This window comes from Oncorhynchus clarkii, chromosome 22 (genome assembly GCF_045791955.1).
Source record: "Oncorhynchus clarkii lewisi isolate Uvic-CL-2024 chromosome 22, UVic_Ocla_1.0, whole genome shotgun sequence".
Taxonomy (NCBI): Eukaryota; Metazoa; Chordata; class Actinopteri; order Salmoniformes; family Salmonidae; genus Oncorhynchus; species Oncorhynchus clarkii.
This window is the reverse complement of record NC_092168.1, coordinates 26,895,514-26,912,298: the sequence shown is the minus strand read 5'-3', so window position 1 is coordinate 26,912,298 and position 16,785 is coordinate 26,895,514. Positions and strand designations below refer to the sequence as shown.

The window sequence follows — 16,785 nt, the reverse complement described above, 5'->3', positions numbered from 1 at the left end:
TCCAATACATTTGAGGTGACATTGAATATAAATGTTATTCATAACAATTGTCTTAATTGATTTTCAGCACAAAATCATTCAACCATCTACTCAAATAGAATTCATATTTGAAAATGCTTGATAGTGAGTCCATAACCTCTACCTGCTGCAAGGCACTCGCAGTATTTGCCAATCACCACGGTATCCGCCAATCACAAAGCGCACGCGGTTCTGACTCCTCCCCAGTGTATAATTGAAGTTTCTTTAGTTTCTACAGCCGAGTCAACACGCAGTGTAGCCCGATCAGTGAACGCATAAAAAGCAGCACCCGTCGTCGGACAATGTTGCCCAGGAGCTTAACTGTATGTGTGACCCTGTGTCTATGGATTACAGTGTTGTCGACCCATGGAACCTTCGCTGCGAGGACCAGGCAGGATGACTCGTTCTTCACTACTAGCATTTACCGAGCAAGATGCGCCTCGAGATGTCTCAGCCTGCATATCACTCGCATCTCTGCTTTTTTCAAGCACTCCCAGGTAGGAGCGTGTTGCTCACAGTCTGTCCAACTTTTACGCTTCATGTGTCCCCCTCAAAATAAAAGTGTGTGTGTGTGTGTGTGTGTGTGTGTGTGTGTGTGTGTGTGTGTGTGTGTGTGTGTGTGTGTGTCACCCCATATGGATGAGTTGATGAATAGGCTATTGGACATGAATGCCTCTGTCACATTACAAATTAAACAAGGCATAAATTAAATGGTTCTGAAATGTAAACAATTTGGCCTCTTCTCTGACAGAATAGCCTACTGATAGTTTTGTTGGACTTCACTTGTCACACAGTGACTAAAACAGTGGCAGCTGATGACCCTATTGGACTTGGAGTCTATTGGTTTTGCTTTCCAGAGCTGCAAAATTGATGCATATTGTGTACATACTGTATTGTGGGCATTATTATTATTATTATTATTATTATTATTATTATTATTATTATAGTGGAAGGACATTATAGCCTTGCTGTTTTGTGCATGTGAAAACCTTTTTTGTCAAACTGGTTCATTAATTCTATATAGTAAGAAATATGAGGGCTGATTTTGAGTCTTAAGAATGTTGTGCTTAGATGTTTGATCTGATTTGTTTATAGCCCTCTATCAAAATGGGCCAGTTTTATTTTTCACCCCATATATTCAATTACCTCACAATTAGCACCCACAATAACCCAGAAAATAGGTCACAATATGATTATGCATACCGAAGATGACCACCAAGCATGTTTCGATGCTCTTCTAGAATTTGAGTTGGAAGAAGTGATTTGCTGTGGAATTAACCTTTTAATTGGGTGATTTGGTATGTGGTGTCAGAAGTTGTTTTTCACCCTCCACTAGACACATTGTTCTCTCCAAGGACACAGTCAAAAGATCCTTTTCTTCCCCCAACTGTCTTTCACCTCCTATCTGCACTCAGTTTTTAGTTTTTACTTAAGAACATTTGCAGGATGAAGTCTGGGCTTATACTCTCTATTCTATTTAATTACTGATTGCTGTGTGTTTTGGAATCAATGTTGGGAGAGCTCGTCAACTGTTATTAACTATCATTGAGTGCTTTGTCTCCCTCTCCTGTCTTCTCTCTTTATATTAGTTGGTTTTATGTTAGGAAGCATTGATATATTTTATTTCAGATTCTTTATTATACAATTTAGTCTAGTGAAGTTCACCGAAATGAATTTGAAGATAATTTCAACAACTTCTCGGCACTGCCCATGTTCTTAATATGGAGGCCTATAATCAATCACTATTTGACTGAAAAGTCTTAGAGATTGAGATGAAATGTATTAACTCCCCTGCAATTATAATGGGTTAATTGTCTGATAATTCACTGCTGAGCCCCAGAAGTTGTATTCAACCTCTGTTGTGTTCAGAGGGCAGGAAATTAGGAGGATGTGTTTATAAAAGAGAGGTGCATTTTTGCTCCGTGATAAGGGACTGGTTGAGCATGCTTGGAGCTCCAAGAATAGAAGCCAATTGTTGTTGATACGCTGAGTACTGTTAAATGTATTGTGTTCTCAGCAGGCTCTTTCATGTGGAAATGGGAGGTCTGGTCAGCTGGAAAAACATGCCTCCCCCTGCTCTAGCCCATGGCCCTAACCCTTGCCACCAAATGCCAGCATCACACCTCATAGCGGGGACACTGGCCCACTGATGCTATCCCCAGTGAGGTCACCTTCCTGCTAAACGCAGAGGCCCACTTTGGCTAAATGTGATAAGCTCTAATGTACTGTTGCCATAACACTGGAGCCTGCCCAGTCAGCGCTCAACGTGCTGCGACCTACAGGTGGATCTGCTTCCTCTGACAGATCTCATTACAGAGCAGGCCCAGCTAGGCGGGGGCTTGCCTCCAACCTCTACCATGATTGAGACTGCAGACCTCTTAATTCAACTCAGAAATCATTCATGCTTAGGATTAATGTAATACTTTATAAGGACTCCAAGACACACAACGTTTCCAGTTTCATGGAAATAGACCCTTTCAGCAATACGCCTATAGAAACGTAAAAAAAAAAAAAGTTTACTGACTTAATTGTATTTAAAAAATTCTACACAACCTACAACAAATTTTCGAAGTGAAAGAAAGTTTTTTGAAAATGTTACAAATTAAGAAACACCTCCCCTGAAATATCATAATTGGATAAGTCTCCACCCCCCTGAGTTAATGCTTGGTGGAAGCACCTTTGGTAGCCATTATAGCTGGGAATAATTTGTATCAATATTTTACCAACTTAGGGCATCATATATCCATCGTTTTTGTCAAAATTGCACAGACGCAGTACATTTGTATGGGGATCATCGATGGACAGTGATATTTAAACCGTGTGTTTGATTCTTTTTTCTTTTTTTTTAAAGCAGATTTAAGTCTGACTGAGACTTGATCGGTCAGGAACATTCAACACCTCTTTGAAAGAAACTCTGGTGTATTTTGCATTAAAATGTGTTTAATCCTCCCCCATAAAAAATAAAACCCTATCTCAGAGTTAGGTTATGTAGATCTGTATGAAAAAATCAAATTGAATCCCTTATTAGAAAAAATGAAGGAAGCATAATGTGAAAAAGTTTAAGGGGGTGTACGTTTTTTATATTGTCCTTTGTAGAAGTTATACATAACTTTTTTGCATATTGAAATAAAACAATTTAGCAGTTGAAGCTGTAAACTCCCACAAGTCCTCCTTTGAACTTGGCCGAATCAGGATCCAAAGATAATTGTCAGTGATGAGTTACTGAGCTCAGCAGGAACAGATACAGAGTTGGAAAAAGGCATGACCTTTTGGGCTTTGGATTTATGGCAATTTAGGATTTATAAATGTAGAAGTACTTCCAAAATACAGATGTATTTATTGAACATTTCCTTCATATATGGGGGACTTGTCACCCTGGTACAATAGACAGAGCGAGGGGAACACCCTGTTATAAATATGGTCACTGGACATTTAAAATATTAGGAGTGAACTGGGACCTCTGTTCACTAATGCATTCTGAAAGCATCAGTCTTGTAGTGGATTATTTATGACTACCCATGAAACCAAAAAACAAGGTGTGTCCATGTGGTCTTGTTATTACATTTTAAGTCATAAAAATATAACATTTTAAATTTGGTCATTCATTCCCAGTGAGCGGGGGTGCTGAAAGTTAAAGTATTGCACTTGTGAGACCTGTGTTCATAGCGAAGGAAAGAAAAACATGGGAAAGTAGTTTTTCCGTATCCCCTTGTTTTTGTCTTTTGATATTAAATAAGTTGGGGTGGAATCAAACCACAGCCATTGCTCGTCTCATGTGTGGACTTTTTCATTAGTGAAGACAGGGGATGAATAGGGCTCTGTGTAGCTTGGCCTCACCTCTCTGTAAAAGCTTTTAAACCACGACCGTCATGTCTGTAAATCTCGGCTCCCAGTGAGTGCTACTGCCTGCTACACCCTCTAGTGCCTCCTCAGACAAACATTACACATTCCTAACGGGATACAGGCTCAACGTCTTCACCATTTCAATTTGATACAACATTCACTTTCATATTAACCTTGATGCTGAAGAATATGACTGAGGAACCTCACTGTCACAATCCATGCATGTCAATTCCCTGATTTATTTGCTTAGAGCCCACAGCTATTTGACCAGTCAACAGGGGAACCTGAAGGGTTGCTTAGTTATTTTGGTCCGGAGAGGCTTCTGGGTTGTTGATAGACATATAGAGAGGTTGCCAGCTCTTTGAGCTGTCTCTACCTGGGCTTCCAATTGCCTATGAAATCAAACACTTTGCATGGGGTGCTTGGCCATTAAAGAAAGTCCATAATATAAAAAAAGATGGTCTGCACATCCCTTATGTGCTACACATATTTTATTGGTTGACAATGTTTTGATCCAAACAGATTTTTGTCAGGGCTTTTACCAATGTCAGTGATGTATAATTAATTTTTATTTTTAATTTTTATAAGTGACCTATTGTAATTTCTGTGCGGAAGTGCTGAACTTAAAAAAGCAGGACATTCATCGCTCAACAGCACTCATCAGCACATTACACGTGATGTAATGTCAGCGACACGATAGTTGATGAGGGATCAAATGGATTCAGAAAGTGAACACTGAACAGAGATGGCACCACAAATCAGAGATGGATGGGAAACAAAATGTATAGCTGTTTTCAAAAGAAGGAATGCTGTACTCAAACGCAGAGCAGGCTTTTTGTCTATGTTCCTCAGATGTCTAGAAATACAACATGGCCCTGGTCACCTGCTCTGCCTTCTCAGCTGGCACAAGCCAGAATACATCTCTGGGGTGAATCTGTGTTTACATGACTTTACCAGTGACACAGAGAAAGCTGTGAGTTCACCTCTGCGTTCAGACACACAGAGCAACTATTTGGCTCTCCGGAGTCTTAAATAGTTCCTCGGCAGCACTGCATCATATTGAAACTGCTGAGGAATGCCACTGAGTCGTTGGGATGAAGTCCTGACCTATAATTATTCCCCATTGGTCCATGACATGTTGAGGTCAGGCCTGGACAGCTGGGGCAACATCCCACAGAGCCCTGCCGGTGCTGCAGAGATGCTGTCACTGAGCAAAATTAGCCCCTCCACAGATCTCTTTCTGTTGCCACTGACGGATGGGCAAGAAAATGTGTAAAAAAAACTGTGCCTGTGATTTAGGAGCAGGCTGGAGTCATGTCAATGTGTATAAATGATCTTGAGTGATTGCCAGGGTTTTATTTACAGAGTCAGTGGCACTGATATATTATTTTGACATGTTTGATTGATCTTTTTTGGATATATTTAGTGCCATTAGATTTGTATTACCATGTAATAAATGTACATGTTTTTTAGATGTACGTCATGTTATTACACATGTACATTCATCATGTTATAGAGCACAACATTTCAATTAAAATACAGTACATATAGTACTACAGAAGAAAAAGTTTCATTTCCTGCTGCAGCCTGCCTTTTTAAGGTGAATTCTTCAGGTTTTCCTGTTCCAAACTAGGGCTGACTATGAAATGTAAGCTATAGGTAAAACATGTCTATTTGTTACCTACATTTCCGTCTATTAATTTGGTCTTTGTTTAGTAGAATTATGAGATTTGTCACGCTTGCATCCTATTCATTAGTAACGTGGATTTCTTTATGATGTTATTACAATTAGCAGTAGGGCAATTCCACGGTAGGGCAAATCTCCTTCAGTTTTACTTTGTTACCAAACTTTCTATCTGCATTGTTCTTCAAGTGAATGTATTTCTGTCAAATGGAAATCAGTGGAAATTGTTTTGCTTAACTTTGCAATCATTGTTTTTTTTTTGACATACACATTTAAAATGGAAAAATCAGCGTCTCACTGTCACTCTGTTACCGTTGCTGTTAAGCTTCTGCTCTAGACTTCCCGACGCACCATGGGGTGCTTTTTAAACTGGCTGACCATTATCCTTGACACCTAACACACACTGGTACTGGATGGCAAATGAAATCCTTTAACGAGAAGTTCTTTCCCGAGGTCTCACTGGGAATTTCCTCTGGATTACATTGTTTGAGAATACTTTGAACTTGACATTGAACTTATGCAGACTTTCTGGTTCACAGACCCTTAAGGTTTGGCTAGTCAGTCATTCCTGGTGCAGTGTCTTATTGTAAGGAACAAAGCACGGATTCATGTATAACGGTGACCTTTCATTTTTAACATATGTCTGGTAATGGTCATTTAGAGTCATCGCCTTTAATGAGAAGGTTTCCTTTCTCTACATTTGGAATTTCACAACTATTCATAATGGCAGACAAACTTCAATGGGGATTTGAGTGAATCAATGAAACACTTGCACCCAAGCCTTCATACCTAGAACCTTGAGTTCAGGGAAATTCCATGGTAACAAAATGATGCTGAGACTCAGATTTTTCACTTTAAAATGTATATCAAACAAAATCATTGTTAACTTTTTTTAGCATACACTTTAAAGTGAAAAATCTGGGAATCGGCATCATTCTGTTACTATGGAATTACCCCCACCAGCGAATTAATCAACTGGTCAATTTGTCTGTGCGATCATTTATGTTACATTTAATGTCCAAGTGAAACCATAATTGAAGATAATAGCCTTGTGGTTTCTTGGAGCTCAGGAAATGGACACTTGAGCCAGGCATTTAGCCCATTGGAACTTCTCAAGATGACAGGGAGACACTCTCTTTAGCCGGCACAATTAGGACCAAATGTTTGGCTTCATGGAACCCAGAAGGTGGCACTTCCACAGCAATTAGGGGGAATTGGAGGTGTCTGCAGTCTACACAAGAGTGCTGACATCAGTTCCTGTGTGAGTGACCTCTGGGATGTCTGTTGTGAGATCAAACGCAGGCTGATAAGAGTTGAGGTCACAGTGCTCTGCTGAACGACACTGAAACTGACCAGAGATCTGCCCCCACCCCTCTCTGACCTTGCTTCCTTAGGTTACACATGGGGGTGTATTACTCCGTTCAAAGATTCAACTGAGTTTTGATACATTTCCCATGGCTTCTAAATAAAGAAATTAAGTTTTGTGGTGAAACTGATTCAGAGCATTCTTTCTGTTTTTGATGTTCTTATGAATTATTGTGTGAATAGCTACTGTACTGGACTGAATTATGTGTTTAGCATTTAATTGATCATTCTTGAATTGAAAATTGTAACTCATAATCTGCTCTTTATTTTCATTACAGAATAATGGATCCTTGGTTTGGTGTCAGAATCACAAACAGTGCTCAAAGGTATGTAACAAGTATTGACTGCATGTGCTTTAAATAAAATAACAAACTTATAAAGCAAGTTTATACCCAAACTTGATAGAAGTTTTAGGTGAACAATTTCAAACCATGATAGCCGTTACGTGAACACACTTCACCTTTTCATCAGTCAAGTTCTTCTAGGGTTATTGAGATTCCACCACCCGTCTCTGACACCACTAAACCCCTGTTCATTAGAATTACAGTAGTTTCCTGAAGGTCTTGTTTGGTTTTTCGTGCCCTGTCCCAAAGACAGTTGGTACAAAGATGGTGTTGACAGGTCCTCTGAAAGGATGGTGCTGACACGTTCTCTCAGCTTCTCTGGGAGCTGTTGACAAGCCCTTCACTGTGGTGCTGAGCCCACTGAGTAGACAGTATACTGAGGACAGGCTCAGCCCAGGGCATTCTGGGAGGACAACCAGGAGGGAGGATGATGATGATGATGACACAACAGTGGGGATCAAAGACATGGGGCAACTTTGAACCCTATTCACAAAATAGTGGACTACCTTTCAGCTTGTGACTCTGGCCAAGATTAGGGTACTGCAAATAGGGTGCCATTTGGGACAGTAACTGATACCCTATCTCTGTCAAAGACTCTTCTGTTCATATCAACCAGGACAGCAGCAACCAGCCTACACGTTGGTCCTGATGATGTCATCGTCGGAGAACTAAATTCCACCCAGGATGTAAATAGAGTGTTGTCATTCACACTTCTACGGATGCTTACAGTTTTCTCTTTCGCGAGAGCGTGTCTCTGTTTTGTTTTTCATCTCTCCCGTGTTTTCCTTTGCATTTATAAAAACGTTGTCTTAATAGCTTATGGGAAGCGTGCTGTTGCGGAGGCGATGACAAATTGGATCTCATCCTTGTCTGTACTGACTACTTACTCATATGGCTTGTTCATGCAGCACGGGGAGAGAAAACAATGACTCTTGAGTCATTGTTTGTGTTTCTTACACTGTTTTATTGAGGTTTTATTATAAATCATATATTTGGAAATGTCCAAGGACACCCAGTTTATTTGTTAGAGCCTGTATGCTGAACATTTGGGCCCAATCAGTGTTCAATGATTTGTTAATGAGGATTTGTCTAGGGTTGGGCTATAGCAACTTTAGATTTAAAAACAACAAAATAATATGGGTAGCCTAGGCCTGTCTGTGTGTGCCAAAGCGCAGAGTGAGTAACACACTGTCAATCATCATAGGGTGCAGAGCAAGCAACTCTGTTGTTCCCAGAACTGGATAATGATAATACCAGTTCCATATCTTATTAGGCCTGGGGTACTATGTGTTGTATGTAGCATATTGCTAGAATAATATGCCGATAGGCTACGTATCGTTTCTTTCAGGTCACAGCTCTTTTGACTTCTCATTCGATTTTTCCGTCTTGACATTGTTTGCTCAATTTGACTTCTTGTGGCCTGAAATATGTCATTCAAAATAAAGCTGTGATTGAGAATAGCATAGACTCTGACTTTCATAATTGTTCCCATTTTAAAAGCTGCAGCTTTAGGACATTAAACACTTTATTGGAATGTTTGGGAAATACTCTTCATAATTTGAATTTGTCTTAATGCTTTTATGATATTTCCATTAGTAGGATAAGGCATTTGGCTGTTTGGTTTGCAACGACAAGGAGGGATTTTGTCTGGCCTCGCATGCATTTCTGTCTTGTACTGTAAGGTTTGTTCAAATATATAATTAGTTTTTTTCTATCTTGCTCATTGCTATTGGTTGTTCCATCTCCCTCAATATTACCTTAGTTTAGGACTACCATGGTTTTAGGTTATTCATAAACAACTTAAACTTCCTTAAATAGCCTAGAACTCCATTAGATTCAATCACTGTTTGATCATGAAATAGTGTGGCGGGGGAAATCCAGTATGCATTAAACTGAGAAAGTGTCTTAATAGTCATATTGATATCAAATTGAGAGAGAATAGAACATTGGGCTTCTATAACATTAAGACACCAGAGCGTCTGCTGTAAAAAGGAACTTCGGCTTTTGACCCAGATCATTCGAGAGGGAAAAAACGAAAACACATTTTCTTACCGGACATTCTGTGCTGCTTTGGTAAAACTCTAAGGTCTGTCTACATTGTTCTTTTGCATTCTGTAAATATAACACATTTATTGTAATAGTCTGTAGCAAATAGGAATATATGCAGTTTATTCAGATTGTCATCCGTGCAGTGCTGTGCTGTGCGCTTCTTAACTCGGCTCATTACTGTGCGCCAGCAGTCAAGTTGAAATAGGTTAAGGTATCGTCTGTCGCATCACGACGTCATCGCCATCAACGATGGCTGTCAATCATCCTCGATAAACGATACTATCGTAATATTGCCCAACACTAATTTGGGCTCCCCTTTTTTATATTAATGACTACATGGACAATATGAAACAGTGAAATGTGGAACTGCTGAACACTCTTTACTGACTTCGCAGTATTTCATTTGTTATGAAGATTCATTACAATCAACTTCTTGTATTCACGCCCACATGCAAACCATCCCCTTTTATTTGAGATCTAAATATTTCTATATTCCTTTGATATTTAAATCAAATCCATGTGGATTGTGATTAATTGAAAAAGGTTTGGGGAACGTCAGTTTTTCAGGTCCATGTGTGTGCGCAGTACCAGTCAAAAGTTTGGACACCTACTCATTCCAGGGTTTTTATTTTTACTATTTTCTACATTGTAGAATAATAGTAAAGACATCAAAACTATGGAATCATGTAGTAACCAAAAAAGTGTTAAACAAATCAAAATATATTTATAAGTAGCCACCCTTTGACTTGATGACAGCTTTGCACACTCTTGTTCTCTCAACCAGCTTCATGAGGAATGTTGGAAGCTTTTCCTTCAATCCGCGGTCCAACTCCTCCATAACCATCTCAACTGGGTTGAGGTCGGGTAATTGTGTAGGTCAGGTCATCTGATGCAGCACTCCATCACTCTCCTTGGTCAAATAGCCCTTACACATCCTGGAGGTGATAGTCCCACTAAGCATAAACCAGATGGGAATGCCGTATCGCTGCTGAATGCTGTGGTAGCCATGCTGGTTAAGTGTGCCTTGAATTCTAAATAAATCACTGAGTCACCAGCAAAGCACCACCAAACCACCACCTCCATGCTTCACAGTGGGAACCACACATGCGGAGATCATCCATTCACCTACTCTGTGTCTCGCAAAGACATGGCGGTTGGAACCAAAAATCACAAATTTGGACTCAGACCAAAGGACAGATTTCCACCGGCATTAGCCCATTGCTCGTGTTTCTTGGCCCAAGCAAATTTCTTCTTATTATTGGTGTCCTTTAGTAGAGGTTTCTTTGCAGCAATTCGACCATGAAGGCCTGATTCACGCAGTCTCCTCTGAACAGTTGATGATGAGATATGTCTGTTACTGGAACTCTGTGAATCATTTATTTGGGCTGCAATCTGAGGTGCAGTTAACTCTAATGAATTTATCCTCTGCAGCAGAGGTAAATCTGGGTTTTCCTTTCCTCTGTCGGTCCTCATAAGAGCCAGTTTTATCATAGTGCTTGATGGTTTTTGCGACTGCACTTGTCAAGAACTTTGAAAGTTTCTTAATTTTCCTTATTGACTGACCTTCATGTCTTAAAGTAATGATGGACTGTCATTTCTCTTTGCTTATTTGAGCTGTTCTTGCCAAAATATGAACTTGGTCTTTTACCAAATATGGCTATTTTCTGTATATCACCCCTACCTTGTCACAACGCAACTGATTGGCTCAAACACATTAAGAACGAAAGAAATTCCGCAAATTAACTTTTACAAGGCACACATTGAAATGCATTCCAGGTGACTACCTCATGAGAGAATACCAAGAGCATGAAGCTGTCAAGGCAATGGAAGAATCTCAAATATACAATATATTTGAGCATTTCTGTGTTTACAACATAATTCATGCAGAAAATAGTACAAATAAAGAAAAACCCTTGAATGAGTAGGTATGTCCAAACTTTTGACTGGTACAGTATGTATGTGTGTGGATACCTACATATGTGATCATATGCATAGTACATTATACTGTACAGTATGACATTTACACATGCTTATAAGTAGGAGCTGCTAAATGACTAAAGTATGTTCAAAGTTAATATTTCTGTGCTCCAGAAGATTACGTTTTGAGGTAATTTGTAATGACCTTGTCGGGGTGTTTTAAATGATATGTATTTTTTAAAGTAGAGCCTCCATTGTTTTCACTTTAATGCAGCTCAACTTGTTTCTTTCCTTTCCATAGTGATGGCCAACATCGTTTCTTGGCACCAGCCATTCCCTTGTCATTCATCATGAGTTTTATGTTTGAAAAGGCTTTTGCTGGCTGCAAGTCAATGTACAGCATACTGTTTTCATAATCAACCGGCTACATGGCTGAATCTCTGAAAATGCCAGAGATTCTTTAATGGACCTCTTGTTCTCTTGACAAGCATGTGACTTTGCACTCATTTACCCTCTGTCTGTGTGTGTGCGCGTGGTGTTACAAATCAGTTTGTACTTTCAGACATGATTTATTGGAGTGTGAACATGATGTAGCATCTTACAAAGTAATATTCAAAGTTCACCATCATAATACTGAACTCCAATTTGTTGATGAGACCTGTATCCCTCTGGTATATTTTAGAACTGAGCAAATAGGAGTTTGGTTATTCAAACAAGGACTAGAACCCTAAAGTTCTGTCTTGTTTGATGAGCATACATGCGCGCACACAGCACACAGTGTTTACAGAGTCTCTCTCTGAGCCTCTCAAAGCACAGGGGCCATTGTGTCAGCTCAAACAATCACTACAAATGGCCCATGTCGTACAGTGCCTCTGTTTGGATGGCTCTACGGATTCTGATTAGCTTCTCCTCACTTCATGAACAGCTCACAGTCAAACAGATGGACAAAAGCAGTGGCTAAAAAGTCCTCCCCCTCCCTGGACCGGTGTTCTTTCCATCCAAGTCCATAGTGGGGGTCCCTTTGTGAACAATGTGTGGTAAAGACTGGTTAATTATTTAGACAAAGATGCTATGACTCTCCGTCTGTCAGCGGTTTAGGAAATCAAAGCCTCCCAGTTTACATCTTAGACGGGGGAACGGCCGGAGTCACTCCCATTGCCTCCTAACTCCGAGCAGCCCCCTTTGTCATGGTGATTAACCCGTCTTCCCGCTTGCCGGGGCAGGGAGAGGTGGCGGGCAGTCATTAGCATGCCGTAACACCAGGCCAGCCCCTATTCAGCTAGGGGACACCAGGAGGATAGAGCAGAGTGTAGGCAGCATTTGTATGAGCTATTGTCATTTAGTCTACTCTGCTTTGATAGCTTCCCACTTGAGAGATTTGGATAAGGTACTCATCAAAACTTTTCAAACTACAGGGCGTTCTCTCTTTTCCTGCTCCTTGTGCTAAGAATGTGTGTGTCAGCCAAAAAGCTTTCCACATGCAGAGTATGACTGACATTTAACAGGGCTGATTTCCCAAAGGGTGTGATCCATGCTCCAAATCAAATGCTAGGATTGACTTGAGACTGTTAAATGCCAGTTTGCAAATAAGCAATGTACTTCATTACCCACACGTGTGCTGCGCTCGGTTACACTTGTCTGGAGAGATGTTGGAATATAACCAGTTTTCAACCCGTTTCTCCAATATCCAGTTTAAAAAATTTGGTGTATGATCAAAGTGTATTTTTGATTTAAGAAGAAAATCATGCTTTGAAATGAAGATATAATGCCATGTACACTTGTTGACCAGGGAGATGGATTTGAGATGAACAAAAGTAATCCATTAATCTTTAGTCTAACATCCCTTAGCAGTGAACTAACGACTTCTCCTCTCTGTTTTCCCGGCCCGCCACATCACCAACCCACCAAGGTTTTCAGAGCTTGCCAAGAGAAGCTTTGTAAAGCAACATTGTATGGACAGCTTTTTAATGTAATGCTCCAGGTGTCTCTTTTGACTCTGCTTACCCATCATACCCAATGAACTAGACATCCCTGCATTAAGAACAAACAACATCTGTTTATTCTATTGGATAACACATGTCTCAACTGAACCTTTACATTTTGTGAAGAATGCTTCAGTGCAGTTTGCCTCAATAGCAAGAACTAGAGAGCTATGTACTTCTCTCATTCAAAAGTGTCTTTCAAAGCCTGTCACCCCCCTTTCTTACCCACTAGTTTTCTCACGCCAATTTTTTTTTATCCGACTTCCCCAACAGTAGTGTTTTTCTAGGTCAATCAGTCTATTGGTAGTGTTGGCTCAGTCCTCAATCTGCATTAATCGTCATTAAAAAAGAAAATAATGGCATGCGTTCTGGGAAAATATAGCATTCCTCATTGGCTACAAACTTGAAGTGTGTCATGGCAATTTACTAAGGTCATTTGGCGGAAGGCAGTATATTTTGGAGGCGCAGTGAAAATATCTGATTTAAGTAGATGCTGTGTGGATGGTTTATGGTCGTGGCATGGCTGGGTCTTTGTCTGCTTGGACGCACTTCAAAGCACCTTTTGGTGACAATTACTGTCAAGTGTGTGCCGCAGTGGCGGTCGGTGTCGTTTTAAGATGAGGGAGGACAATTATTTTTTTATGAGCATGGCCATATTTCTATTACAGCATATTGTCATTCCTATTCCATTCACACAGCTCAATTTAACATCAAAAGGTTTAGGCTACTACATGATACTAAAATGTTCCCTATAGCTATCATGAGGCTGCTACAACCTAGCCTATGAAAAGTTTACAACGTAGGTGCACAGGTCGAAAGAAAAATGTCAGTAATCAAGGTGACAGACAGTGACACATTCTATACAGCCTTGCACACTCTTGCCTGCATCTAGGGTGTCATCATTCATCCAAAACGAGAGTTTCTATTGGACAAATGTGGGTATTTTTATCCCCATTTTCATTCCGTTTGCTTCTGTTTAAGTAATGTTTTTTTTTCAACAGAATTGGTGGATTGAATACACCCCTGATCACACGCGAACACAGTTCACGTTCATAGCAACCACATACAAACAGCATGATCTGCTCATTGTATAATTCCTTCTCGGATCGATGCGCTCCCCTCCTTTCACCATTTCCCTTCACTTGTGGACTTCAGTGCACAACACATCAGCCGTCTATGACCAGTTGGAGAAAAAAAAATCCAAGCCAAACCTTCATATCATGACTGCTACACACAGCCTACATCGTTGTCACCATATTAGCTAATGTCGTAGTTAACATAGCTACTAGAACTAACAAGTTTGTAAACCCGCTACAATCATGCAGTACAGTCAGCAAGCAGTTTAGTAGTTACACAGGCGGGCCCCGGTGGAAATCAATCAATAAATCCACAAGCTTACCTTGACTTGGACGAGTTCCAGTGTTGGATAGCCATAGCAGGGCTAGCTAACATAGCATCCCTCTCTGTTTGAGCTGGGTGTTTGAGTAGGCTAAACTGGCTAGCTGAATTCACTAACTAAGTGAAAGTTAGAGTGAAAATGCAACAAAATATAACTAGGTCGCTCTCTCGCTCTTGCTTCTCCATTTTTTAAAAATTAATTCATTTGATCAACTGTTCAACTATTCTGTCTTTGAATCAACTACTCACCACATTTTATGCACTACTCTGCTAGCTCGCTATAGCTTATGATTTCAGTACTTGATTCATTCTCTGATCCTTTCAGTTGAGTTGATAAACTGTTAGTTCATGCTGTAAAAGCTTGGATAGGTTGGAGGATGTCCTCCGGAAGTTGACATAATTATTGTATAAGTCTATGGAAGGGGGTGAGAACCATGAGCCTCCTAGGTTTTGTACTGAAGTCAAAGTACCCAAAAGAGGATGAAAACTATCTGTCCTCCGGCTACACCATTATGCTACCCTATAGAGTGCTATTGAGGCTACTGTAGACATTAATTTAAAAAAACAATGTGTTTTAATCAATTATCAGTGACATGTATGTATGTGTGTGTGTGTGTGTGTGTGTGTGTGTATGTATATATATATATGGTAGTTTTGTCTTTGTTTCGCTATTACATTTTTTCTGAAATTCAATAAGGAGGATTGTTCTCCCCTTCCTCCTCTGAGGAGCCTCCAGGTGTGCTGCTAGAGTCTGACTGAAGATTAAAGCAGACCAAATATTGAGATGAACAGTGCATTTGGAAAGTATTTAGACCCCCTGACTTTTTCCACATTTTGTTATGTTTTAGCCTTATTATAAAATTGATTAAATATTTATTTTCCTCATCAATCTACACACAATACCCCATAATGACAAAGCCAATTTTTTTAATAAAAAAAAAACCTTTTTAGCAAATTTATTACAAATGAACAGATACCTTATTTACATAAGTATTCAGACCCTTTGCTATGAGACTTGAAAGTGAGTTATGTTGCATCCTGTTTCTATTGATCATCCTTGAGATGTTTCTACAACTTGATTGGAGTTCACCTGTGGTAAATTCAATTGAATGGACATGATTTGGAAAAGTGCATACCCCTGTCTATATAAGATCCCTCAGTTGACAGTGCATGTCAGAGCAAAAATCAAGCCATGAGACCGAAGGAATTGTCAGTAGAGTTCCGAGACAGGATTTTGTCAGGGCACAGATCTTGGCAAGGGTACCAAAACATTTCTGCAGCCTTCAAGGTCCCCAAGAAAACAGTGGCCTCCATCATTCTTAAATGGAAGGACTTTGGTACCACCAAGACTCACCCTAGAACTGACAGCCCCGCCAAACTCTGCAATCGGGGAAGAAGGGCCTTGGTCAGGGAGATGACCAAGAACCCGATGGTCACTCAGAGAGTTCCAGAGTTCCTCTGTGCAGATAGGAAAACCTACGAGAAGGACAACCATTCCTGCAGCACTCCGCGAATCAGGACTTCATGGTAAAGTGGCCAGACGGAAGCCACTCCTCAGTGGAAGGCCCATACCAGCCCGCTTGGACTTTGCTAAAAGGCACCTAAAGGACTCTGACCATGAGAAACAAGATTCTCTGGTCTGATGAAACCAAGATTGAACTCTTTGGCCTGAATGCCAAGCTTCACGTCCGGAGAGAACCTGGAACCATCCCTACGGTGACGCTTGGTTGTGGCAACATCATGTTGTGGGGATGTTTTTCAGTGGCAGAGACAGGGAGACTAGTCAGGATCAAGGGGAAATATGAACGCAAAGTACAAAGAGATCCTTGGTGACAACCTGCCCCAGAGTGCTCAGGACCTCAGACTGGGGCGAAGGTTCACCTTCCAACAGGACAACAACCTTGGGACAAGTATCCTTGAGTGGCCCAGCTAGAGCCCGGACTTGAACCTGATCGAACATCTCTGGACAGACCTGAAAATAGCTGTGCAGTGACGCTCCCCATCCAACCTGACAGAGCTTGAGAGGATCTGGAGAGAAAAATGAAACTCCCCAAATACAGGTGCACCAAGTTTGTAGCGTCATACCCAAGAAGACTCGAGGCTGTAATCTCTGTCAAAGGTGCTACAACAAAGTAAAGGGTCTGAATAGTTATGTAAATGTGATTCCACTTTTTAATTTTTTTTA

General features: G+C 40.4%; 1 protein-coding gene across 1 annotated transcript in view; it reads left to right on the top strand.

Annotated features, from left to right (window-relative positions):
* The first annotated feature begins 236 nt into the window (after positions 1 to 236).
* Positions 237 to 16,785, top strand: part of LOC139380694 (anosmin-1-like) — a 54,017-nt gene continuing 37,468 nt past the window's right edge. Inside the window, exons 1-2 of the mRNA XM_071123629.1 lie at positions 237 to 515; positions 7,189 to 7,236. Of these exons, the coding sequence (XP_070979730.1) occupies positions 321 to 515; positions 7,189 to 7,236 (243 nt within the window). The 5' untranslated portion in view covers positions 237 to 320. The remainder of the gene's footprint in view (positions 516 to 7,188; positions 7,237 to 16,785) is intronic.